General features: G+C 47.3%; 2 protein-coding genes across 2 annotated transcripts in view; both read right to left on the reverse strand.

Moving 5' to 3' along the window:
* Positions 1 to 2184, reverse strand: part of pkn2a (protein kinase N2a) — a 32215-nt gene extending 30031 nt beyond the window's left edge. The window contains exon 1 of the mRNA XM_030364916.1: positions 1828 to 2184. Coding sequence (XP_030220776.1) covers positions 1828 to 1848 — 21 coding nt within the window. The 5' untranslated portion in view covers positions 1849 to 2184. The remainder of the gene's footprint in view (positions 1 to 1827) is intronic.
* Positions 2185 to 4078: 1894 nt separating this feature from the next.
* On the reverse strand, positions 4079 to 27506 carry hs2st1a (heparan sulfate 2-O-sulfotransferase 1a). Its single transcript, XM_030364941.1, has 7 exons — positions 26974 to 27506; positions 11744 to 12018; positions 11257 to 11342; positions 10736 to 10874; positions 9553 to 9650; positions 7604 to 7761; positions 4079 to 6172 (listed from the first exon to the last, which is right to left on the reverse strand). Exons 1-7 carry the CDS (start codon positions 27095 to 27097, stop codon positions 5949 to 5951), a joined length of 1104 nt encoding a protein of 367 aa, XP_030220801.1. The 5' UTR covers positions 27098 to 27506; the 3' UTR covers positions 4079 to 5948.
* Positions 27507 to 27672: the final 166 nt, after the last annotated feature.

The following is a 27672-nucleotide window of genomic DNA, read 5'->3' on the forward strand; positions in this document are numbered from 1 at the left end:
GGGGGGCACCAAACAACAAAATAACTTTGTCTTTCAGAAACTGCAAGGGTAAAGCCTTTCCTTAACATATTGCAAGCTCTCCAAAAAATAATGTTGGTACAAACCTGAAACTTATCAAAGATCTACAAAAATATGAAACAAAACACCAGCCTCTGAACCCCAAGCATAAGCAGGTTAACTCAGCTCTTTAAGCCCTGAAAGCTCCAACAAACAAGCACTCCATTCAGACAATTGTCCACCACAAGAGGCTAAGGCCACCACTCTATATCCAGGCTCTATGCGTGAAGGCCAAGTCTGTGCCATTTCAACACAGGGCCTACTAGGCCATGCCTGACAACCTGACACCCTGCCCTCTTACCCCCACAGCTGGTCCCATACTTCTGGACCACGCTTGCCCGCTTGACCCAGGAATAGAAACACTAGGGCCAAACTTGAGTCCCAGCCTGGACAAACGCAGGCTGTACCCAGGCTCCCACTGTAGTCCATGGTCGTCTGAGATCCAGGCAGTAGACGCTTTTGAGTGTGTTTTACTGATGTTATGCATGTTTTTACAGACACACAGAGGGCCAGGAGGTAGTTTTCTTAGAAGATCAAGTGTAGTCACAATACCAATGTGGCTGACTAAAAACTATTCATGGCACACCAAAATCCTTTAATCAACTGTTGTATTTATTCTTCTCAGTGTAGCAATTTGGGAGGTACAGTGTTGTGTAAAGAACTTGGCTACATTCTTGATGCACTATAAAAGACCAGTAAATGACCTCAATAAATCCCTAATTGGAACAGGGTTAATCATAGGTTATTAAAAATACTTGGACCAGGGTGACCAGCATCACTGACTAAAGGACCAGGATTGGTTTAATTGTATGTAACATTAAAGAAGAGTCGAGAATAGTCTACGGTTACAAAAAGTATTTCAAAACAACAACTATTGCTGGATTTACGTTTTCATTTCAATGCATGTGACGGTTCGGTGTAAATAACAATAAAAAACAACGTGGTCTTCCTAGATGCTGCGGAGGTAGAGACCCGATACTGAATCCCCGTGCAACGGATTGGTATCTAAGTTGCGGATGACCAACGCTGATACTTTGATAGATGTCAGAAAGTTATATTTGAGCAGTGACGTCATTACAATGAAACCACACGATTGTCTGAGTCATGACGTTTAAAGAGAATAATAAAAGAAACTTTATCGGATTATGTTTTCGTTTACTGAATCCCAGAATGTATTTTCCACATACAGCTTTGGGGTATACTTCTGTAAAACTTGTTGTTTGATGGGAATGCGTCTATTGACTATTGACCGATCAGTCCATAATATCTGACGACTTAAAACGCGTAACTCAAAATGAATCTCTCCATCTCAAAATCAATGAGCTCTGTTTACAAAAGATTAAGTTGGAGAAACTCACTATATTCAAATTCACCACAACGTTACCCAGGAGAGAAGACGATCTCCAGGAGTAACATTGAGAATTCTGTAGCGATGAAGTACATCTATTTCACTTTCACTACAGAATAGAAGCCCGTTAAACGTGTATCATAAACACGCTTTGAGTCCACATGGTTTCCGATCACGTTTTGCAACAGATTACAATGTGCAAACTGGGATAATTGTCTCCCAGGCCTCGATCCATAGTTAATTCCCAGACAACCCCTTTAGGATAAGGCAGAGTTAACCTGAAAAGTGTACAACAGTCACCTTCCTCCTGGCGATATGGCTTTGAACAAATGATACGTTACAAAGTCACTTACTGGCTTGATAATTTACTCTTTTTTAAACAGGTTTGCGCACTTTTCGGAAGAGTTGTCAACTTTTCCTACCTGCACGGAATCGGCGGCCATCTTGGTTTTCAACTTTGAATCAAGTCCTCCGGAGAGATGGGAGGTGGTGCTCAACTTTCCCTCTCTTGTGACCAAAATAAGTTATTCTTTGACCAAACCATCGGTCATCTCTGCAAAACCGGAAATTCCATGTCGTCTTTACACTTCGTTTACGTTCTTACAGTGTCCAAACACTCCCCCCCACCCCCAAGAGGAGCCTATTCATAAATACACAGGAGGAATACGTCTGTCCCAGCAGTCCTGGTGGAGCGCGAGGCGGCGGTGAGTGGGACCGCCCGCCGGAGCCGCGCGCTGTGTGCACCCGCTCGACCCAGCGGCATAACCGGCGCTCACTCTCGCGACCAGACTCTATTCACACATCCCCACGTGATCAGAAACTTTATAACCATATCTATTCTCACTGTCAACACGCCGACATTATCTTGGTGGAAGAATACTATCAAGGTACTATTAGGCTCTTTCTTTTCTACTGGGTTACTACTAGGCTATAAATAAATACATATATAGGCCTATATAGATATCTATATATCTATATTTATGTATATATATATATATATATATATATATATATATATATATATATATATATATATATATATATATATATATATATACACACACACACACAGTATATAGGCCTACATAGATATCTATAAAGATATATTATAGGTCTTTATATATGTGTGTGTGTCTGTGTGTGTGTGTGTGTGGTGTGTGTGTGTGTGTGTGTGTGTGTGAGAGAGAGAGAGAGAGAGTGAGTGTGTGTGTGTGTGTGTGTGTGTGTGTGTGTGTGTGTGTGTGTGTGTGTGTGTGTGTGTGTGTGTGTGTGTGTGTGTGTGTGTGTGTGTGTGTGTGTGTATGTGTCCTTACTAATAGTTTTGCTCACTGTATGAATTCCATTCACATCTTGATTGAAATAAGAATGTCAATATAATTGTGTGTCCAATATGAACTTATACACCAAAAAATCTATATTAAACAAAACACCATGGCCATTGAGTTATTATTCAACAGTGCACACCGTACTGTAGCAACCTAAACCACAGCGCCCATGCGCAGACATTCATGTATCAGCATAAACGTCCTAGTTTTCCATTAAGGCCTATGCATGACATGCCACACCTAGGTGCGGGGAGCTGGATGTACACACACCGCAGGGAGGTGGCCGTAAGCAAGCGGAGCTCTCTGTGATTTGGCAATTTTACATAAAAAGACCACAAGACAATGAGACACGACCACAAGCCACGAGACAATCTCCCGGACCCATTACTGATTCATACATTCATACATAACGCTTTTTTTCCCGAACGAGAAAGATTGCCTTCAAGTACAAGCGTCTCTTCTGAACCCCGCAGAGGTTCCTCCGTTGCCATGGTGACGCAGGGGCGCGCCGTCTGTTAACAGGTGCGCCTGACAAGCAAGTGTTGCCAGATTGGGCCAGATTCCCGGCCCAATCTGGCAACACTGCTGACAAGTGGTTCCCAACGTCGTTTTTATAACACTGGAAACCATACTTCACTTTCTATAATCTTGTACCGTATTTTTTAATGATGGTTGATATAAACGCCTATTGCGCAAACTTCCGGTCCTGTCTCCATGCACAAGGTAGTATGATTACCTGAGGCAGAGCACCGGTTCTCCTGGAGTCCAGAGACGGGTCCCCGGTTCTCCTCCAAGGACAGAGGCCGTGTTGAATGTTAGCTACTGAAGCCATGCGTAAAACACTATCATGGTGTGCAGCATCCATCCCCACCTTGGAATAGAAGCCTACTTACTGTAGACCGAGAAATAAGGCAGACTTTTGATACACTATCCATCACAGTTGCCTTTTATATATTTTTTAAATGGTGTAAAATTAACGACAAATCAATATCCCAAAGACTTATTTGTATATATTCATAGTAGCCTACTGACCGATTTAAAACTACACAAACATAACATACAACTGATTAAAATATATTGGTTGGCACAAAATACACAAGATGAATGGGAAACCTGTTTTGAAGACTAATTTAAACCGTTCTAAATTTACATTTTAGATTTTAGCCTATTCTTTAGGTATCCCCAGAATAAGAATTTCAACTCATTATCTCCCTCTGTAGGAGACCATGGTCTAACATGTTGCAGCTCTCTTTCCCCACACTAGCCACTCCAAATCATTTCCTTTACTTCCCAAGAGGTTCAAACAATTATTGAAACACAAACAACCAGTTGGACTGACACAAAACACTGAAATTGTGTTCACTGAATTGATATATATTTTTGGCAATCAAAACAATGACTTTTTTATTAACAAATCTGCAACAGAAATAACAGTTGGGCAAAGAGAAGGCACATTCAGCCTAACTAGTAAACCCTTATATAATTTTTTCTTTTTCTTATTTTGATTTCATTCAGTAAGATGATCCTCTGTACTATCTCTGGACAGATCCGATGTATCTCAGTCTTGTTAAATGGACCTTTGTGTATTATGCCTAGGATTGGATTAGTTTTGTGGGACATTTATTGTCGAAAGGCTCTCAAAGGAGCACTGTGAATAGGGTTCTAGCATTACGGCTGTCATATAAGCTGTCAGCAAAGATTACACAGAGTGGATTTTTCCTTTACATTTTGCAAATTTTCTTCTTCTGTGGAAGGCTTAGCTTCCCGGCCAATCAGAATACATCTGATCCGTTATCGAAAGCGAGTGATTTAATTCAAGGACCTATGGTCAGGGCTCACAGCCTTGACAGAATACTCTATCCTGATTGGTTGGACATCTATCCCTATTCAATGTATTTATTTATCATTCCAACTCAGAATACAGAACATTTGTCTGTTGAAGGCCTAAAAAACAATAACAATTTCGAAACAAGCCAACAGTTTGTGTACATTTAGTGTTATAACCATCTTTCACAGCTCCCCATTAAGAGAGATTATGTTAGGAATTTAACAGGGCAGAAATCTACAATCTTTACCTAGCCGTAAATGAGCAAAACCACCTAAAACATACTACATAAAAGCAAATCTTACAGAGAAAAGTTTTTTTTTCATGTTATGTATACAAATGTAAGAAAAAGGGCTACAATCTTAGCAGCAGAGAATAAGCATGTTTCTGGGCATCCATGTTTTACAATGACTAATCAAAAATAAATCTTAAAAACAAACATGGTCAAGCAAGACCCACAAACAATGAATTGAACAGACAGTTAATTTGTTTGTAGGTGTTAGCACAATGTAAATAAGTTAATCATAAAAAAAATCATCGGAAATTAATCCATTGGAAATAATATGTACAACAGCAGTATTGTTCAACTAGTTGAATTACTTAATGTACTTAACCTTTCAATATCCATACAAACCCCCCCCAACAAGGACGCACATTTACAAGAATCATAAAACAAATACATTTATAAAACACAAAGATTTGTCCCAGGAAATAGTCTATAGACACAGGATTCTGACTTGGAAAAAAGCTGAGCTGTTTCTTATTCAAGTCCAATGCAGTAGTTTTACATTTTTCACGGTTTCCTTTCTTTAGCTGTGGTCTCTAAGCACATCAACGTCTTTTCACCCAGGAGGGGAAAAGATAGAATCTTGGTCTCTTTGCGTGAGAAAAAAAGACCATGATAGTTGTAGAAATAAAAAATACATCACAGCACAATCAGAAAATAACACAGGCTCCAGTGTTTGGGCTGAGGGTGGGAGGAGAGAACCAAGGAGATCCGGTGACCAATCCATAGTGACGGTCCTAACAGCTGCCGGCCACGCCGTGTCCCAGACGCGTGCGAGTAAGAGAGCGACCAATGGCCTTCTTCCTCACTTGGAAGAGAGGAGTTTCTCAGCAAGGAATACGATCGGCAAATAGCGGCTGCCACGCTGGCCTCCGCCATTTGGCCAGCTGGTGGGGAAGAGGGGTCATCAAGCACACAGCGACACAAATCTCTCCGACCAGAACCCATCCACCACCACCGCTAGATGGTTTGGTAGCACCTCCTTTGTTGTTGTTTACAAGTACGACGGTTGGTCCACCATTGAGCCTTCTCTCTCAGCCCATCGCCCCCTCAGGATCAGTTCATCTCCCCGGTGCGAGGGCAGGCGGGAATGGACCAGCAGGTGCCCTAGTTCTTGGGGTAGATCTTCTCGTAGAAGAAGTTCTGGGCCAGCAGGTAGAGCTCGCCGTCCTTCTCGCGGACAGCGTGAGCGCGGACGAACTGGAACTGCTCCAGGGCGAACTCGTAGAACTCGTTCTCCATCTTCCAGATGGCCGACTGCTGCAGCTTGGCCGTGGACTCCCTGGTGGGCGGCTTCTTCTCCGTTGTCCTCCTCAGATGGGACTTCTTGCCTGAAGAAGAGAAGAGGAGAACAAGTTGAGGGATGACACGCTGTCTTACGTATTCACCGAATATTTGAAACATCTAGTGATCTAGTGCTTCTTGGAAACATTACAGATGAAATTTAATCAAGTCCAAGTATAAATAGTGAGGTGGCCTGGCTTGATTCCATGAAGGTTTTAGGCTTGCAAGTGCTGATGCTACTAGCTGAGCTCAGAAATAGGCAGACAAGTTTGTTTCTAAGTGTGCTACCACACATCATGTATAGTAAATATGGCATTAATGCTGAGTAAATGCTTGTTTTTATTGGCTAATCTAAAAGACAAAGCAAAGTTATTTGAGACACTTTATCAACCTTGATGGGCTTTTCTAAACTACTCTAGTTGCAGCCCTTGTGAAGTGAATGATCTGGTACTGGATGTAACACTGTGTGAAGCATGCCGTTAGCACCAGCTTTGTGGTCTTTATAATAGCCTCCTATTCCTACTTCCTTTATGTATCGGTACTAAAAGCTCAGCTTGCATATATAAATTCTACTTCTCTTAAAAAGGTCACCAGGAAAGGGTCTATTTGGTTAAAAGAAATGTGAAATGAATGTGATGAGCATACCTGAGCATACAAAATACCGGTTCAGCTTGTAAATATTGCCAAGTTAATCTTTATGCAAATATAGTGTTGCTTGAAAAGGTCACTGGAATATTTCCCCAACAAAAAAATATGAAGTCAAACAGATTGTTCTGGATGGCAGAGAATTGCAGTGACAATGATGTCGACGCACACCGGGTTCAATCCCCATGTCAGGATGCCTCCTTACTCCACTTGCGTCATGAGACTATATGTTATAAGGTCTGTATGTTATAAGGCGCCCATATTATAAGACGCCTATGTTATAAGACGCCTATGTTATAAGACGCCTATGTTATAAGGTCTTTATGTTATAAGACGCTTATGTTATAAGATCTGTATGTTATAAGATCTTTATGTTATAAGATCTGTATGTTATAAGATCTGTATGTTATAAGATGCGGATGTTATAAGATGCGGATGTTATAAGACTCCTATGTTATAAGATGCGTATGTTATAAGACTCCTATGTTATAAAACTCCTATGTTATAAGACGCCTATGCTATAAGACGCCTATGTTATAAGACGCCTATGTTCTAAGATGTGCATGTTATAAGATGTGTATGTTATAAGTCAAACTAGACACGGACGCTGTTGTGTTCCTTGTCACACCTTCTGGACCTACACCCGCCTTGCGTGGTTCTGTGATAAAAAAGATTAGCCGGCATAAGGACAGATCTTCTTTATGGCAATATTGGAGGATCTCGGTATGAAAGGGGCTCATGATCCCTGAACCAGCCGGGGCCGTGTCAGAAGGGGCGGAGGGCCGAGCGAGGCGGTGGTGGAGCGGGATGGAGGTGGAGCGCGGGCGGGGTACCTGTCTTGTAGAGGTCGGTAGCCCCCCTGAAGAAGCGAGGCAGCGCGGCCTCCAGCATCATCACAAAGTCCTCCAGCTCCTCCGTCACCCCCACCAGCAGGTACTCGTTCACCAGGTTGTACTTGGCCTGCTCCAGGGCCCAGGGGCTGCCCACGTTCCTGAGAGGTCACAGGGAGGAGCGAGCGGATGTATTCTGTTAGTACTGCAGTTGGTTTGGTCCGCAGGGCTGTGGTCTGGAGTTCTGCCTTCATGTCTGGATCATTATGAGGAGATTGGGCATGTTGTTGTTGTGCTGAATGTTTTGGGGGCCGTGAGAACAGGGTAGGTAGACTGGACGGGGACCGAAGGAGCTCAGGAGAGGATGGGACATGTGAGAGAGAGAGGGAGAAAGAAGCAGAGAGAGATGGGGGGGGGGGGGGGGGGGGCTGATGGAAAGGGAAGGTTATGATTAAAGAAAGAAGAGGGAGCTGGAACATCAGGTGAGAGAGAACGAGGGGGGAGAGAGAGAGGACAAGCAACAAGCCAGAGGGAGACACCAGATGGAACTGTGGGGAAAATAAAACCTGAGGATAAGGAGGAGGGAAAAAAATATGAATGTGGGTGGCAGGAAATGTGTCATGCTCAGGAAATTAAATGTTATGGAAGTCAGAGATAAGCATGTGGAATTCACATAATGGCAGTTGAAAGAGTGAGATAGTGCTAACTGGAAACTCGCTGACTCATCTTCCAATAATCTATCTAATGAACAGACAATGTTGTTGAGACTGGAGGATTGGCATAACAATAACAACAATGTGTTTACTATGGGGGATGTGTATACATCACCCATGGCAACCAATAGGTTCCCAAAAACAAAGGAAACATAAATTAGAAATTGGGAGATTAGGAGACCAGAGACAGAGGGACAGCAGAGAGCCGGAGAGACAGGGAGACAGAGAGACAGAGAGACAGGGAGACAGGGAGACAGAGAGACAGAGAGACAGAGAGACAGAGAGACAGAGAGACAGGGAGACAGGGAGACAGGGAGACAGGGAGACAGAGAGACAGAGAGACAGAGAGCCGGAGAGACAGGGAGATGGAGAGCCAGAGAGCCAGACAGAGCCAGACAGAGCCAGACAGAGACAGACAGAGCCAGACAGAGACAGACAGAGACAGACAGAGACAGACAGAGCCAGACAGAGCCAGACAGAGCCAGACAGAGCCAGACAGAGACAGACCGAGACAGACAGAGACAGACAGAGCCAGACAGAGACAGACAGAGACAGACAGAGACAGACAGAGACAGCAGAGGGCCAGGGAGACAGCAGAGACAGGATGGGGCCAGATAGACAGGAGGGGGCCAGAGAGACGGGAGGGAGCAAGAGAGACGGGAGGGAGCAAGAGAGATAGCAGAGGGAAGGAGACAGCAAGAGGGAGACTGGGACAGCCCAGACAAACGGACCACCATTGCGACAGGGAAGACATCAAGGCTAAGGCGCTACGATGGGAGACGGTGCGAGACCTCCGGGAGATGACTAGGGAACAGGGGACAGCTGAGCCCTATCAAAGCCACCGTGGCGTGTCATGGAGCGGTCTGGGGCCGCATGGCTTCACGGCCATCACCTGGCCCTTGCCTGGCGCCGTCTCCCCAACCCGGTTCACTTTAACATTAAATGAAGCCACCTACCGCAGACACTCACTGCTCAGACACATGATGCTAATCATGCCCTCGTGCAACGATTCTTATGCAGGAAGCAGAACAAAGCTGTAGTTGCGTCAAGCAACGGGAACTCAATTTCACACAGACGCGTGTGCCGGCAAGGAGATTACAGTGCATGTGAGAACCCCATACCCACCTGCAGGGCAGCGACATACAGCCACATGAACTCATCAACCCATAGGGTAACACATGGCGTATAGATATGGTATACAGCAGGTACGTAACAGCGGTGTGCGTCTGGAACACGTACCAGCACTCGGAGTAATGGCCGCAGAAGAACGGGATCTGCAGCCACAGCTTCTCAGGGGCGCAGTCTGAGCCCCCCGCAGACACACACTCGTCAAACGTCTGGAGCACACACACACACACACACACACACACACACACACACACACACACACACACACACACACACACACACACACACACACACACACACACACAGTATAACAATACAATTTAGCAGCTGTTTGTTGTATTATTGTAATACCACAGGACGTACAAGATGTATTTAACATTTAAAATGATCTCATGCAAGAGTGATTATCAATATTGTAATCAACACCACCACAAAGAACACGATGGAGGCAGTTAAGAGTCAGAGAACCCAAACCCTTTTATTTTTTGGCAATATGCATTACATGGTCGTCAAGTTGGTCAACATTGCCATTTTAATACTGTTGCTGAACTAAGACCCCAATTAAAATAATAAAGGGGTAAAATCCTATGTTGGTCCATTCTCCCTGAAACACTATGTCTATGTTCTAATCTGCTCGGAACAGGCGGCGTTCGGTTCCTGACGTCTGAGGTCTGTCTGGACGGTGTGTGTGGAGCGCTGTACGGGGGGTGTGTGTGGAGCGCTGTACGGGGGGTGTGTGTGGAGCGCTGTACGGGGGGTGTGTGTGGAGCGCTGTACGGGGGGTGTGTGTGGAGCGCTGTACGGGGGGTGTGTGTGGAGCGCTGTACGGGGGGTGTGTGTGGAGCGCTGTACGGGGGGTGTGTGTGGAGCGCTGTACGGGGGGTGTGTGTGGAGCGCTGTGCGGGGGGTGTGTGTGGAGCGCTGTACGGGGGGTGTGTGTGGACGTGTGGAGCGCTTTTCGGAACACCAGTGTGTGAGTGGATGGTGCAGCTCTGCCCGAGCAGTGGTTTATTTAATATACCACAACCACGTAGTTAAAGAGTATCCATTGGGATGAAGTCTCCCTCTACCGTAAAAGTCTCAACCCAAAACTCATTTTTTTAAAAAAGTGTTGGTATTCCAGCTTCCATTTCTTGTCACCAATAATAATACCAACACAACTACCTTCTTGTCACCAATAATAATAATAACACATCTACCTTCTTGTCCCGATAATAACAACACAACTACCTTCTGGTCCCCAATAATAACAACACAACAACCTTCTTGTCACGAATAATAAAAACACATCTACCTTCTTGTCCCCTTGTTTCCTGCGCCTGAGTCCGGGTCTGTAGTCGTCCCCAAAGCGCAGGAAGTAGTAGTAGGACACCAGCCTCTCGATGGGGTCCCGGACCACGTTGATGTAGATGGGCTTCTTCTTCACACCAAACCTGGAGACCACAGTCAGGATTAATTACATGAGGGAGGAAGACAGCAACTTACAACAAAGACCAAGATATTGAGAGGACTCTTTCTGGGTAAAAAAGAGAGAAACACGTATTACATACATAAATAATCTTCCATAAATAATGACACTATTGAACAAGAAGCATGCATGCCTCTTGTTCAATTGTTTCATTATGGCTGTAATAAGTATCATTATGACATACATTATGCATTCAACATAAACACATTCATATTTGTGTTAGGAGATTGTGAAATGGTGAAAGGAAACCTAAAACGCGATCCACTGCTTTGTGCAACTTCTACACATGACCACAAGGTGGCGACAACATCACAGCAACAGCAACGAGTATCTTGGTGTTTTCTTACTTGGTGAAGTCGAGGAAGGAGACGTGCCCATGGTAGAAGGCCGGCTTCATTTCCCGCCATTCTGTCACGTTCTTAACAAACCTCACCTGAATAAAAAAAAAACATCATGACCATGATCAACTGCGCAAAACAGCAGTACTTTGGTTATGAATGTGTAATGAAATCCGATTCAGGATTTCCGTTACAACTTTGGATGAATGATTATCGATATGACTCCCAAGAAGGCCCCTCTGAAGACATCCACGGGGGCTCTTATATCTAGTCTCACACCTTTCTTTATGTCAAAGTAACCACTGTCTTTGAAACCATTCATGCTAAACAACGATGCACCAAGACTTGACTCAACGTCAGCGCGTGTGTCTGTTTTCTTACTAAATATCACACTTTGTTGCGATTCACCTGATCAGACTAACGGATGTGAATAATGCTTTCTCAAGGTAGTGATGTGGTGTGGTGCTGCCATCAAGCCCCCCCCCTCCCCACCAACCTGGTCCTGTATGGACATGACTGGGTTGTTCTTGGTGGTGTTGATGTGGAGCACGTGGTAGTGGTTCTTGCCGCACAGGTCGTAGGCGATGTTGGTGAAGGAGGTGCTGGCCGTCTTGGGCACTCGGTTGTAGATGATGACCACGTCTTCTGCGTCCGGCAGCCCCGCCCCCAGCACAGGCCCCGCCCCCACAAGCCCCTCCCCCCGCTCGCGCTGCCCGTCCTGCGTGTGGCGCTGCTCGATCTCCCGCACCTCGTGCCTGGCGATGGCTCGCTCTGCACGGACACACACACACACACACACACACACACACACACACACACACACACACACACACACACACACACACACACACAGTTTGTTAATTGTTGAATGAATGCATTACAATGTTCAAATGCTTTTACGAGACATATTGAAGGTACATGTAGTGCGAATGAAGCCTATTGAACTGAGAGCGATGGTGAGAGGGGGGGATAACAAAGAAACCATGGAACTTCTTTAGTCTTGTCAATAACTCCTTCGACCCCCCCCCCCCAAAAAAAAACCTAACCATAATTTTCAGACATAACTTTATTTTAAAAGGGACACATATCCCATCATCCAATCACAACCGAAGCATATTTGTGAACTGCCACGCCATTATTTTCCCTTCGTGCTGGAAACACAACAAAGATCTATTAATGAACACAATGTAAGACACAGGAAGGGTCAAAGCTTGCTTTAGAACCCAGTGAATCAGGGTTTACAGAGAGATCCTCTCTAAAGAACCAGCAGTATTGAACATGGTGTCTGAGTGACGGAGGCGGTGGGGTCCCTCGTCTCCACCCCCCTGACGCTGCGGACCGCTGACACACTTCAGAGGGGCTGGAGTGACGGCGACCCCTGACCCCGGTTTTGCAAAAGCTAGCGTTTCAACGACCAATGGAGAGCACTCGAACCTCGCTTGTGTCAAACGCCACACAACAGACGCAGGAGGCGGGCCTCCTGTCCTCGTCTCAGCCCCACCCCAGGCAGACGGCCAGGCAGTGTTAGCCACCATAAAGTCGGAAAGCCACCATAAAAAGCAACGACATTGGTTTACGCTTTGGCATCAGAACATGGTGAAGCTCACTTTAGTGCAGTAGAAAGTCATGAATATCCCTGCTGCTGAACATAGATGATTTACTAAATCCAGGTTTATTTTAGGAAGCATTTTCCAGATGCTTTGAACAAATTAAGTCTCAAATCGAATAAATGATTGAGTCTCGTAAGTATGATTGAGTTCACCGTATTAATGATGCTCGAGTATCATAAATTATATCCATTATAAACGATTGCCTTTTGCACAACAAACACATTCATTTTAGGGAAAACCGATCACAGATACAGTACTCCCTTAATAAACCAATAACCAAAAGGTTTGAGCAAAATGTGACCCCCTCGCGGGGTGAAAGGTCAACGCCCAAGTGTATGAGCTGACAGGGCACGGGGTCGGTGGTAAGGGGTCAATTGAGTCAAGAGTTGAGTGGGGGTCATTCGCAGCAAGTGAGACGTCACATGGATGCTTGGCTGTGACTGGTCAACACAACAGGTGTGTCCGTCGGTCTCTAGCTCCTCTTAATACACACATACACGACTACGCTATACACAAAACATAAAGCAATCACCCAACAACTCAAAACACAGGACACCAATAGCCTCGCTCTTCTCTCCTTCCTCAAACTGCCGTTTGACAGTTCTTCCCGATAAGCCCTGAAAGCGATTGGGATCGACTGCTGTTAAGGATGACGTCTGGGCCCCTCCCACAGAGAGAGAGAGAGAACCAAAGAGATACAAACAGAGACAGATGGAAGAGACACAGAGAGACAGACAACAGAGGGACAGACACAAAGAGAGACAGCCACACGGAGAGACCGACGACAGAGACACACAGAGGGACAGCTGACCAAGACAGTGAGCGAGAGAGAGGCAGACTGGGGGAGACAGTGGCCCCTGGAGCCCCTAACACTTGTGGGAGGTGCCAGGAGCTGCGGGGCCGTAGTCAGCTGCCCGGCCTGCAGGCGGACGTCTGGGCTGCCTGCTCCGTCCAGGTAGCATCTGGCAGCTGGTGCTGAGCGGCAATTAAGATATCATCTGTGATGTCCTGCAGCCCACTCTCCCAGCCGTGCGCCCACTCTCCCAGCCGCACGCACGCACGCACGCACGCACGCACGCACGCCAAGAATGAATGTGCATGAACACAGTCAAGACACAGACAAGAATACACACACAATCATACCCGTGGACACATATGTGCATCAAGTTCACACACATCCACACACAAATTCTCAAAACCTTTTATCACACACCAAACCACAAACACTCCAGTGCCCCCGGCGCTCTCCCCTCAGCCCCCCTGCAGCTGTTAATGTTCCACTGATCAAAGTGATGTAGTGACAGACATGGCCAGGGTGGAGAATGACTCCTGGTTCCTGCTGGCAACTGATACCTCACTGTGCTCCAACGGCATGTCCAAGAGGAGGGACCTGGGGTGGTGGTTATGGTGGCGGTGGTAGGGCTGGTGTTCACGGGCCTGACGGGCACAGCCACGCGGCACACATGCTTGCAAGAGAGACATGGGGAAGCCCACGTCTCTCATGTTGGAGGCATTTCTAATCAGGAATGAAAAATTAAAAGGGATGGAGAGACAGAGAGTGAGACAGAGAGAGAGAAAGAAAGAGGCGTTGAGACGAGAGGAGGGGATTCTGACACTGATAATGTAAATCTGTATTCCCTGCGTGTGTGTGGGGGAGGGCCAGCCATCTGCATCCTCATGATCACAGCCATCGGTGGGTCTGTGGAGACCTTGTGGTTAAAATGCGAAGAAGCTCTTCTCCACCGTCCTTCATCCACTGCTGGGCGCCCAGCGAGCACATCCCCTCTTTCTCTCTCTCTCTCTCTCCCGCTGATTTGCCTTCAGCCCGATCCCCTCTCCAGCTCTCTAACTCTGAGACCCGGTCCTGGTCCACGCCCGGGTCTGTCCGTGGGGTCGCGGGCCGCCGGGCCAGTCCCTCCCTGGACAGGATGGGGGCAGAACCCAGGGCCCCGCTCTGGTCCCCCGGGGGTCCCGATGAGGAACAATGAGCCGTGCTATGTGAAGGGCCCCCAGAGGACACTTGTTTAAAAAAGGAATCGCAGCCCCAGTGCCAAGTCCCCAACAGGGAGGGGGAGAGGGAGACAGAGGAGTGGGTGGTGGGTGGAGTTATAATGGCGCTATTCAACGACATGGCTGAACACGACTTGGCTCAAAACCGACAGGGCGCCACACACACACACACACACACACACACACACACACACACACACACACACACACACACACACACACACACACACACACACACACACACACACACACACACACACACACACACACACACACACACACACTTTAATCCAGGCTGGCCCCTCTGAGGTCATTTAATTAGAGAACAAAAGCCTGAATTACTGTGGCCACACAGCAAGAACTCCTTTCATTCATTTCCACCCAAAGATACCCCCCCCCCCCCCCAACGACCACCAATGACTGCACCTCATCACCCCCCCCTCCCAACCGCAACGTCTAGCCCCCGCCCTCCCTCTGGTAGTTGCCATGCATTAAAAGCTAATTATGAAGCGTGAAGGCTAACACAGGTCTCGAACACGGGGACATCTACAAGCCTATTAGTCAGAGTCTTTCAAAGTAAGAGCGCGAGGAGGGCGGAGACTGAGAGGGAGAGGGAGAGCGGAGCTGTAGCAGCAGAAGGGACTTGATGCTTCCTGGGATCTATTTACTGAAGCAATTTAGTGGCTGATTAGGCCCGACCGCTGCTTATAGTCGCCCATATCCACCTCAGCGCACACGGCCCGACGGCTGGGACACGCCGCCCAGTATTGTGCGTTCTCGTCAGATCGGATAATACAAGTTAGGGGGAGGGGGGTGTGTGGGATGATCCCTTCCTCCATGACGCTCGTAAATCCATCTCTATAGACGCCTCAGCACTTCAGGAGCTCACACACACACACACTCTTTTTTTTTATCACCATCTCTCCCTCTCTACCAACCTCCTTATCTCTCTCTCTCTCTCTTCCCCCCCCCCCCCCCCCCCCCCCCAACACAGACACACACCTATTCCCTCCCCATCACCCCTTCCCCAGCCCCCCAGCCCTCCTCGGCGGGGCCTGTGCCGGGGGGGGGTTATGGAGATTGTCTATCAGCGGCGGGCGGCCCCGGGGGTGCAGTGGTGCTGGGAGCGGCGTGGCGGGGCCCCAGTGGGGGCCCGGTGGGGCCCTGCTCCGCGCTGATGCCTGGAGGTGCGAGGCTTGGCCGGTTCCGCTCGGATGAGGCCGGATTGCAGAAATCGATGAAGGGTGACAGCAGGGGAGAGACGGGGGGGAGGGGGGGGGGAGCTAGCCTCCGTAGAGGTGCTGGTTTGGATACACACACACTGACACACACACACAGATGAACACACTTACACCGACAGACACACACCCTTACACAGACACACAATCCTGCACACACACAAAAAGGTATACGAAGTCTTGAACATAGATGCTTTTTGCACACAGACACAGACACATACACACACTTTATATTTCAGAATCTCTGTTGTTCAGTTTCTGCGGGTTTGGTTTTTAATCATGTCAGATATCTGGATCCTCTTTACAACCCACAACGTTGGCATGAAGCCAATCGTTGCATACAGTGCAATGCAGGCAAAAATACCCCATGCTTATCACGATGTACAAATGCATCATCTTCTGCATCAACATTCCTCTCCAAATACCATGCACCGCTAACCTTGCGTTTGCTCGGCGTTTCTGCATTGTGCCTCAAAATATACACGGGCTGTAATTGCAGATAGCCATCACACGTCATATATCATGTATCGCCTTGACGACCTGCTGCCAGACTGCAGTGAAATAGGCCCGCGTTGCGCACCACTCCATCGCAGTCACGCTCTCGATCCATAATCGCTCTCATTTCAGCGCTTGATGGATGAGGGCTTTTAAGGCCTGCCATCAGCTCGCAGTTAGGTTCTCTCCGAATCAACTTCTGCGATCTGGTTTCTGTGGCTTATGGGACGAAAAGTATATTTGCACGGGTTCTCTTTTTTGCTTCAACGCCCAGACACACTACGCTCGGAGGCCTATTTGTGCGGCGCTGGGGTATTTGAAGGGCACTGCGAGAGGAATGCATTGTGCCAACGCTCAATGGGACCAGCGGAAGAAACTTCAAATGGAGCCCGATAAACCAGAGCACTTTCTCCACCGTTTAAGACGCTCTGCAACCCCCAAAGAGCGGAGTCCGTTCTCAGTCGGACAATAGGTACACACAAAAGATGTGTGGATGTACTGGCACACACAAACACACACAATCATATCCTCAGTAACGCACACACACAATCATATCCTCAGAAACACACACACAATCAGCAAATACTGGTCTGAGAGCTTTTTCCTCAACTGCCTCTGGCCTCTTACACTAGTTCTCTTATTCAATCTGCTGGAAGACATGACCACATCTCTCTCGGCCGAGACAAGATCAAATGCAATCGCTCAAGTGATCTTCTTATAGAATGCCGGACGAAATACAAGTGTTACATTGACGCCAGATGAAGGATCTCATTCACTGGCTCGGCTGACGCAGAAGAGTGAAACACAAAGAGGAGTGCTGGGCTGGACACAGCTGTTCGTCATAATCGGAACAATAATGGCAACCTCTTAGAGGCTTTTTTACCCGACATTGCTTTGTGTCACACACTGCTGTGGAAATCGACCCATCTCTTACCCCAGTCCTGCTTAACTCGACCGAGGAGAATGGAAAGGCTCAGCGCCCACGAGAAGGTGGGCGGTGAACCTTCCTCCGACTCATGTTTGTCAGGAAACGGCAACGACCACGCAGACGACAGCTGCCCCTCCTCGAGACACGGCTTGGTGGGTGTCAGCACAAACACGGACACTACAAACGGTCACCTTCCTTTAAAAGATAAAAAAAAGACGGCGCCACTGTTGTTGATTCCTCACGAGTCAGACAAGTGTGCTTTGTCAGTGGTTCAGGGCAGGCTGGGGATCGTCTGCTACGTGTGGGCCAGACAAAACATGGCCTTGTACGACACACCCGGCTCTAAGTGGTTCCACGGCATGTCTCTGGTGACCTTAATTATCTGGCTGTCCTAAATGGTCCTACCAGTGGAGTGCGTGTGTGTGTGTGTGTGTGTGTGTGTGTGTGTTCCAAACCAACCCTATAATTAGAAAAGGGGAATTAGTGTGTTTTTTTTAATTAACAATGAATTCCATTCCAAACTCTTCAGCTTTAAATTAGAAACTGAGGAGGGAGACCGGTGGTCCTAATCATGCCTGGCCTCTGCACCAGCGATGGGAGACTTGGATAGATGAGGGACCGTGCGCCTGAAAGGGTGCCGGCAAGTTCGAGCTACACACGCCGACCGTTGATGATATATTGCAGTCTTTGCGAATAAAACATTGCTCGGAATACTTCTAGTTGGTCTAAACATTTATTTAACCATGGGCGAACAAACTAGCATAGCATACACTGATTTAAAAAAAAGATAGAAAATATAGAAACAGCAGAGGAGATTGAGGCAATTACATCCTTAATTACATCTGTCGCAGCCGTTCAAATTAGGCTATTGATTTTCTGTTTACAAAAGGCGGCTGCCTTGTTGATTATTTATGAAATTGACACTTTGAAATGAAAGCAACATTTTGAATAGATTATTTATCTTATTATATAATACTGTGTATGCTGAGACTACCTGTAGGGGTCTGTGTGTGGGCTTTGCACACCTCCCGTCCAGTGTGTCAGGTAAAAAACTAAATGTCAAAGGAAAGAGGATGTGGTTGAAAAAAGTCTTTCGACCACTTATTACATTCACTCGTTGCTTATAATGAACCATCACTATGGTAGAGCTAAGAAGGTTCTACGAGCGCTTCAGTCAAACCTTACCAATGAACGACTTACGAAAGAGATTCATAGCAAAGAACGTTTCGGGAAACATGCAAAATGTGAAGGTAGAACTTAAAGTAGAGGTTAAGAATGACGTAGCGTTAAGAAGGCTTTAATAAGGCTTCGGGAAACCGGGCCCTGGGCAATACCGGACCATCACTACTGGGCTGAGACGTGCTGGGTGCGAAGCGTACCCGCCGGTGGGTACGCTTCGGACCACTTGTAAATTATGACCCCTAGTTTTACAGCCTAATTACTAAACATAATTTATGAATCTATTCAGGAACCATCACTTGACACCTGTCTACTCGATGCAGCTGTAGACGATGACTTTGACCGACATCATTTTGGAGATAACGCCTGGCACACAAGTACACCTAGTAGTACACAAAGCTTATCCTACACCAAAGCATAGGAGGGATGAGAGGAGGTGAGGGGGTTTTATTCAGTTGGTTGCAAGCTGCAACCTCACCCCTAGGTGGCATTAAATCTTACACACTGCACCTTTAAAGCTTTTTAGGCAACAATAAAATGTGGAAAATAGTATTGAACACAGGGGTGTCAGTCCGTTTCCAAGTTCCATCTAGGTGTGATTATCATCCAACCGAACACCATTGTTGGTTGAATGTACCACAATGTCTCCAATGTCTCCGCGAACTGGAAATAATATTTTTTGGCAAAGTTTACATGAATTTATCCTTGATTCATAGAGTCTCGGTCAGAGGCGGTGCATCAGAAGGTGAGAGCACTCATCAAATATGGTTGGACAACTAGATAAAGCAACGCTTGTGTTCACTCACAACAACACTAGGACACTGGGATTATCTCTCCAATAAAAGCAGCGTCACACTCGACCCTGAGGCTTCGGCTTACATTGTTCTATTCTCCTATCAAAGTCCAGTTCGACGCTAACCGAGCCAAATTAAACTGCAACAAGATATCAATTCCACGCATTAAATCGGACGAGTCCGAGGCGTAGCACCCTGCCTAACGAGGGAGTAGCACCCTGCCACATGAGGGCGTAGCACCCTGCCACACGAGGGCGGAGCACCCTTCCAAACGAGCGCGTATCACCCTTCTTAACGAGAGTGTATCACCCTGCCTAACGAGCGAGTATCACCCTTCTTAAGGAGTGCGTATCACCCTGCCTAACAAGCGCGTACCACCCTTCTTAACGAGAGTGTATCACCCTGCCTAACGAGCGTGCATCACCCTACTTAAGGAGTGCGTATCACCCTGCCTGACGAGCGCGTATCACCCTTCTTAACGAGAGTGTATCACCCTGCCTAACGAGCGTGTATCACCCTTCTTAAGGAGTGCGTATCACCCTGCCCGACGAGCACGTATCACCCTTCTTTACGAGCGTGTACCACCCTTCTTAATGAGCACGTATCACCCGGCTACAGACGTGCAACACGTGTTATTGCACATGACAAGGTTCAATTCAACATTTGACAAGAGAATTTACATTTTGTTGGCCGGCCAAAGAAATGGTTCGCGGAAACCCTGCTGAATAGATGACACAACGAGATGCCAATACACGCTAGAGCCTTGGTCAGCTTGTTGGGCTTTGTGCGAATCGATCTGAAAAACAACAGTATTGGCATTTCATTTATGAACGCTTGTCTTAAAGTCTGCGTTATCTCCAGTTCCCATTTCGCCCCACTGGATTGTATTTCAACCTCGTGTGACTTTGTTTTTGAAGCACCATCGTAGTAGCGTTTGATCTCTGCCTGCAAGTCGGTATTAATAGTCTTGGTGTTCCACTGTGATTGGTGACCTCTGCATGCCCATATCCTGGATGGCATCACCAGATCCTTGCCAAAACAAAGCCCCCCCCCTCCCCCCCTTCTAAATGTCAGATTGCTTGTAACCCATGTGTAAAAACGGGGTCGCGGGAGCCAGGGTTGTTTGTGTTGCCATTAAACCAAGTGGCGTTTGGTTCAAAGCAGAACAGAGAGGAACACGAGTGGCAGCAACACATGTCCACAGCCTCGCCAGGCAACAGAGACCAAAACAAACAGTTCAGACGATTCAGTGTGAGACGTGCATCTCTAAACCAACACCCCGGTCTGCTGTAGACATGTTCTGCTCCATGAGAGTCTCTTAATACAACAACAAACATTATTTACATGATAAATGAAGAAACGGTGGCGAGAGCACAGCTTTCAGCTCAGATCTCCAGCTCCTTGCTCCCCCTCTCGCTCTCCTAATGTGTTCATCTCTATCCCCCCCCCCCCCCCACACGCACACACTCTATGATAATTAATAATGCATATATAGGAGCCGGGGGACAGCTCTACAGTCTATTAAGCCCAGCGCATGACAGCTATTCATAGGTTTAATGATGAGGAGGCGGGACAGGTTAGCACTGCAGAGATCCGAGCAGAGATGTCTCCCACATTGTAACGGGCTACTGCACCGCACCTCTATAGTCACACCGGAGAGACCGGCAAGGACTGGCCTAACAAGAAGGCCATCAGCCCATGGCTTTGGTGAGATGCCCTTCTGTCTAAGGATTCAGTCCTTCTCTCGCTCTCGCGGCTGTCTGTTGATTCTATGGTTCTTCCTGCAGTTAGTAAAACAATCGTCTGGTAAGATTTTGGTCGGAAGTAAGAATCCAAAGAAGGAATGGAGGAAATAGACTTAACGACTTAACTTGCATTTATTATCACTTCTGTGTGTTGCTGTATTACTAATTAGTACTCTGTACTTCACTCTCTCCGAAAATTGAGCGATCATTATTTGAACAAATCTATTATTTGAGGGGGAACACAAAAGAACATCCTTTAAGGTTTAGGAGTCATGTACAAAAGGCCAGCCCAGGTGGCAAACTTGTGGGGGATTATATTATATTAAAAGCATTTAAAGCCCGAAGAAGAGAGGGCGAGAGAGAGGGGGCATACTGACAACAGCTCCTCACAGGTGAATGTGACCGAAATACAAATTCTAGAAGCCATACAGTCCTCATTACCTGCTACATGTATACAACGCCATTCTCCAAAATAATGTTTGGGTATTCCGTACAAATCCTTTTTCCATTTTGATTTGGCTCACTTTGCTTTGCGGTTGTAAAATTCCATACATATTTGATAGAAAACCCAGCGAGTCTCCGAGCTCGGGTTTGAATTAATGCACTGAGGCTCCATCACTGCCCACTGAACACATCTCGGTACTCGCACACACACATGCACACACGCAAGCTCTGCCCAATTTCATCATCTGTTACTGTATGAAAACTGAATTAATATGACTGAAATGAAAGACAGGATTAAGGTTAAACCTTGAATGAAGCTAGAGAGACCTGCAGCCAAACGGCTTCTCCTTCTTTCATCATTCCTCCACCCATATATCCACACATTCCTTCCATTCATCTGCATCCTGAAGGACTGACCCTCTGCTCAGTCTTAGGTCCCATATTGTGTTGAGACACAAAGAAACTCATTTTGACAGCGCTGCTGCTTTGACACCGCAGGTGATTGCTGAGATGGAGTTCAAGTTCTGTGTTCCTGTGAGAACTTAAACCAGGGAAAGTGTCCCCCTGGTTTACCTTTCCCCTCACAACGTATGCCAGCGGATGGCATACGTTGAGGCACAGGGATTAGCCTCAATGTATTTCTGTCCAACGAAAATTGAATAATCCTCTTTTTGTTTATTTCCCTCTCGTACGCCACTGCCTTTGTGCTCTGGAAGCAGGGAGGGTATTTATTTATGTCTGGGGTCCGGGGAGATTACAGTAAAAGAAAGGTTCCTCATCCAAATAATAAGAAGGCTATGTACAGCTGCTTCTTGATAAGGTGTTGGGACATCCACATTCAGGCTCTCGTTCACTCGACTAAACTCTGCTGCTTGACAAATGACACCTGCCCTCATATATTTTGAATCATCCTACAATGGAGGGGCCACTAGGAGCCGGCCAGAAACATTTAAGTCAATGGCCCGCAGCCAAGCGCATGGAGAATGGAACAGATTTGATTTTAATGCTCCAATTTGAATATCTTATCGTTGAGTTATAAAGCAATTATGGCCAGCGTTGTCATATTGATTATGTCTCGTAAGGATCGATTCCCCTCGCCATATCTTTTCACCGCATAGTTTTCCCCCATAACATGAACAGTTATTTAATATTGCAGTAGTGACAGCAACAGCCAAACAGTATTCTTTACAAAACTATGCACACAAAATGTTCCTCTCAAGAGGCGAAAGCGGGGGGCCTTCAGAAGACGCCCCTGTGGTCCTTTGACCCCCGCTCCCAGCAGCTGTCCCACCGGGCTGCCTGTCCTCTGTGAGCCACAGGGGAAGTTGGGAAGAAAACATGGCGTTTGACAGGAAGTGACAGGGTTTGGAATACTAGCGGGCTGCAGCAGTGGAATGGGGGGGGGGGGGGGGGGCTTCCAATTACACCCAGGGTGTCAAACGGTGTGTGATACCCCCTGACTACGTCGTCTTGTGTCGTATATTTGCTGCCTCGTATGCGCGTGCGACACTTGCTGCTCGGTGTCACTTTGCTCAGGAAGTCTTTCGTTAGGCTTGTGAGTGGGAAGGGAGGAGGGGAAGGTGGGTTTACACAAACCACGTGGGCCGATCGGCTCTCCGCGTGGTCTTGGTATAACCCAAGACACCCCCCCCCCCCAGAGAGAGGATTCCAGTCATTACACCCGTCTCCATTCCATTTGCTGCTCCACTTAAGGGTGGTTAACTAGAGTCAGTCAGTCAGTCAGTCAGACGTTCAGTCAGTCAGTCAGTCAGACGTACAGTCAGTCAGTCAGTCAGCGGGACCAAAAGAGACTAGTGACTGGAAGGCAGTCAGGGGACGAGTGACTTATATTCACCCTCGAGAAAAATCGTAAAACCTTAAACTGGGAAGAGTAAGCGAAAGCTCAGAGTGAATCCAAGAACTGTGACCAGAAAGTCTGAAAAAATGCTGTCGGGGCGTTTTAGGACAAAGAGAACGAGAAAGGCGCGAGAGAGCGAGGGCTAAACTATAGATAGGTATACCTCATCATGCCGAGAAGATGGGTGGCAGAGCAAGAAGTCGTAAGCCATAGTTGTCACACTCCTAATAAGCTTTACAGAAAGACTTCACACGAACCATCCTCCATACTACCCTAAATACTATCATAAAGTCATCGATTCTTCGCGGATATACTTTCATTAAGGATTAACCAGAAACAAAAACACTTGTGACGCGTGTTCTTATTCCAGTCACCCGACTCTTCCAGCGTCACAATATCAGATGGCTCCACTGTGAGGGAGCCCTGAAGGTCGATAAAAGACAACACACAAAACCGAGCGCGAAAGATACGACGGCCAAAACCTCAGATGACACTCAGTGAAACCAAATCAATATCATATTGATATATCATCGCCGGTCCTACCCAGTCTCCCCCCACTTCCAGCCCTCTTAAAGCCGAGCCCGTCCTGGGTCTCAGGGGAGAGCCGGGGCGGCTGGGCCGCTAGTAGCAAGTGCCCAGCATGACAATTGAAGTCAAATTCACAACACAAGCTCAGGAAGCGGTGGTCCGCGGCAGTCAATGAATGCTAAGCTGTGCGCTCTTGTGTCGCCTGGGTGGGCCGGCAATGTGACCCGGTAGTCCCTACGCGGGAGAGCGATGATGTGCCACGGTTTGGTCCACACACACGGACAGAGCTGGACCGTTTTATGCTACAATGAACCTGGCCTGATAGCATGCACAGCATACCAAATACCAAGAGATACGTCCAGATAACTGTTGTTCTGTGCATTTTCAAGATGTTCATTCCGTTCAAAAAGGGACTATTTTTCATGATTACGTTTTAGCCTATTATCCCCGATGAACTTGAACCTATCCTAAAAGGAACTAAGACTGTTGTTTACATTTCAGCTCTCAATCTAGGAGTGTTTACAGTAAGACCACCTCCTGAAGTAACGTGGTATGAGATGGGTCCTAGGTGACGAGATGCTTGGCAAGTGATGGACGCCTCGTCTGAGATACAAACGGGGCTGTCCTCCGTAGGACGCGCCGGCCTGACTCACACCCGACTGAGAACAAGACCTTTAGCTCGGTGTGTCTCCACGTGCTCCACTGTGGATCCGTGTAGTGGTGATGAGCAGTTGAGGACCAGTGATGCCATCACCCCTTTTAATACCTTAAGGAGTCATTATAAAATGAGACTATCGCCTCCTAAATGGTTTCTAAATGGCCCTGGAGGGATCTCAGACCCAGCCTTACTGGGGAGGCTGTGTTCTGCAATGTGTCCTTCGAGCATTTTTGTGCGATAGCCATTCAGCTCCCCTCCAAGAGCCACCAGGCTGGGAAAAAAGGTTTAGTTCCTATCTGTTGACAGGACAAACCGCTGCAACATGGGCATGGAGGGAGACGGAGGAGTCTGTAAAGCTTCAGGGAGAGAGGAGCTCTGGAGCCCAGCGCAGCATGGCTGGACAACCACCCCTCCCGGGGGAGGTTCTCTCTGTCCAGGAACACTGAAATCCCCCTAAAATATTCCAAAGAAATATCGCTGCGTCTCTAGATTTGAAATCATCCCAAACACAGCATGCTGGGAGTTAAAGCATGCACTTCTTCAATCCCGAATGGGGGAAACGTTTCTATGCAATATCGAGAGATAGAAATAGATAATGGAACGGCACAACACTAGCAGCGGGAGTCACCTCTAGCCTCCTAAACCAACAGTGTGTATTACAGTTGACGACGTCGAGCCGTTGTCATCGTCGCCGCAGCAGCTGAGGGAGACGGCAGCACCTGGTCACCTGATCAACTCGACAGCCGTCCATCACCAACACCAGTCCAGCGGAAGCCCGAAACCTCACTCACAGATATGTGGCCATGCAGCACATAATTCAAGGCTCCGGTGTACCGGTGTTGACCCCCCCCCACCCCCCGTCATCTATCAGAGAGCTTTTGCCCACTCAACAGAATCTAGGAGTGGCAGGCCGGCCAGGGACTGCTAGCTCCTGTTTCATCATTGTGTGTGTGTGTGTGTGTGTGTGTGTGTGTGTGTGTGTGTGTGTGTGTGTGTGTGTGTGTGTGTGTGTGTGTGTGTGTGTGTGTGTGTGTGTGTGTGTGTGTGTGTGTGTCCTGAGAGGGCATAGATTTCACTCCCTGTAATATTTGATCCCGCATCCATCAGCAAACCAAATGGACAAGCCAGGGTTTAAAGCAGCAGTAATGCAATCTTTCTAGTCCGAATATTAAGACGCTGCTTCTATATCAACAAGCCATAGTCCTCTCATTACGGTTCATTGACAGAATTTAACAATATTTTGGCTTCAATTTAATCTAGTGGGACCAATTGCACTGGTGGGCCGCCACAGCCCAGACTATTATTAGAAACTACTGCTCGCCTTGTGAAACTGTTGACGAAGTGATGGACGAAACCAATCCAGCAGACCGACGGGTCGCAGCTGGAGTCAATTTAATTCCTACTACCCAAAATACTTAACATCTGTGTGCATCATTTTCAATGAGGAACCATTGCAAACCCAGTTCCTTGTTTGATGGATGGGTGGGAGATCAATTATAGAACACATTAGAGACCAAAAAGAGGTAGTGTTTAGTGAGCGCCGAACATCGAGAATGAGTGGTAATTAGACTTGCAGGAGAGCTCCGGACAACAAAGCCACCAGTCGGCTCAGGCGGACCACGGTTGTAAACCCTGCTGGCACATGGACTGCAGAATTGCAGAGAATGAACTTATGAGAGCACGCTATATGGCCAGGGGGGGTCCTTAACAATCATTCCAATCCTCATTCACTGACAGGTCAATTCCAGGTCATTTGAATTTCACCATATTCCTTTATTTTACAAAAAGCTCATGAACCCAAGAAACTCTCTAATATATATTTCAATGAAACAACATGATTACAAACTCTTTAAAATATGCGAATTAGTAGCAACATATCCATTGTGCATGTCGACTAATGCACTTTGCCGACCATACGTAGAGCAAAATAATCCGACTTTTTTCAAGGTTATCAGTGAGTGTGATTGTGTGGGCATGTCAGGGAGAAAGCCTTCTCGTTTTCATATAATGGTTCAGGGGACAGGGGGTCACAGCGCCAGCCCCCCAGACCCATACACAACACCGATGCTGCTGGTATGAAACCAGTCTCCCATTTGATCGTGATTTAACCCATTCCGATGTACAACTAATATCCCAAACATTACCACGGCATGGCAATCTGTTGGACATGCATACGGACTCGCATAACGTGTTGTGGTCTCAGCTATAACAGATCGACCAGGGGGGGGGGGGGCCTCACCAAGCTTTCCACGGGACTCCTCCAGCTTCTGGATCTGGTTCTCCAGGAAGAACATGGCCACTGCGAAGGCGAGGAGCGTCAGGAGCTGGAACTTGGGCGGCATCATGACTCTTAGCAACCCCATCAAATAATCCAGCGTGGATTTATTACTCCATGTCCGGAAAACCCGAGCGACGCAGTGCACCCTCCGCGGTTACAGAGCCAGCAGGACGCGGCTGTGCATGGCCTCAGCGCTCTGGCTATCCCTCCACTCTTACAATCTAAGATATTCTTCTTCCTCCGAGTGCACACTTATAACGGGATCGTTCACGTTAAATGTGTGCAATTCCCTTACAGGTGTAGTAGATAAAACAAAAACGAATTCTCTTTGTGTGTAATGTGTCCCTCCATGGGTGAGACTACCAGCCGATGTTGTGTGTGTCCGCCGCACAGCGCTGTCCCGTCCAGTGTGTTCACCGCACGGTGGAAAACTGATTAAATCCGCCCGGCCATTGGACCAGCAGCCGACTGACGTGGTGAGGCACTTCATTCGTCCAGAGCTACTGTAAGTATGCTGAGATCGGATTGGACGGTTTGAACCACATGGTCTCAGACCTGACAGCAGAGGGCGCTGTTTCTCGACGTTTCATGAAAAGGTTCGCAATGGATTATGGGATGAGTAGTTCCTTCACTCGTTTAAAATAAATAATGTACACAGTA

The sequence above is a fragment of the Gadus morhua genome, chromosome 8 (assembly GCF_902167405.1).
Source record: "Gadus morhua chromosome 8, gadMor3.0, whole genome shotgun sequence".
Lineage (NCBI taxonomy): Eukaryota > Metazoa > Chordata > Actinopteri > Gadiformes > Gadidae > Gadus > Gadus morhua.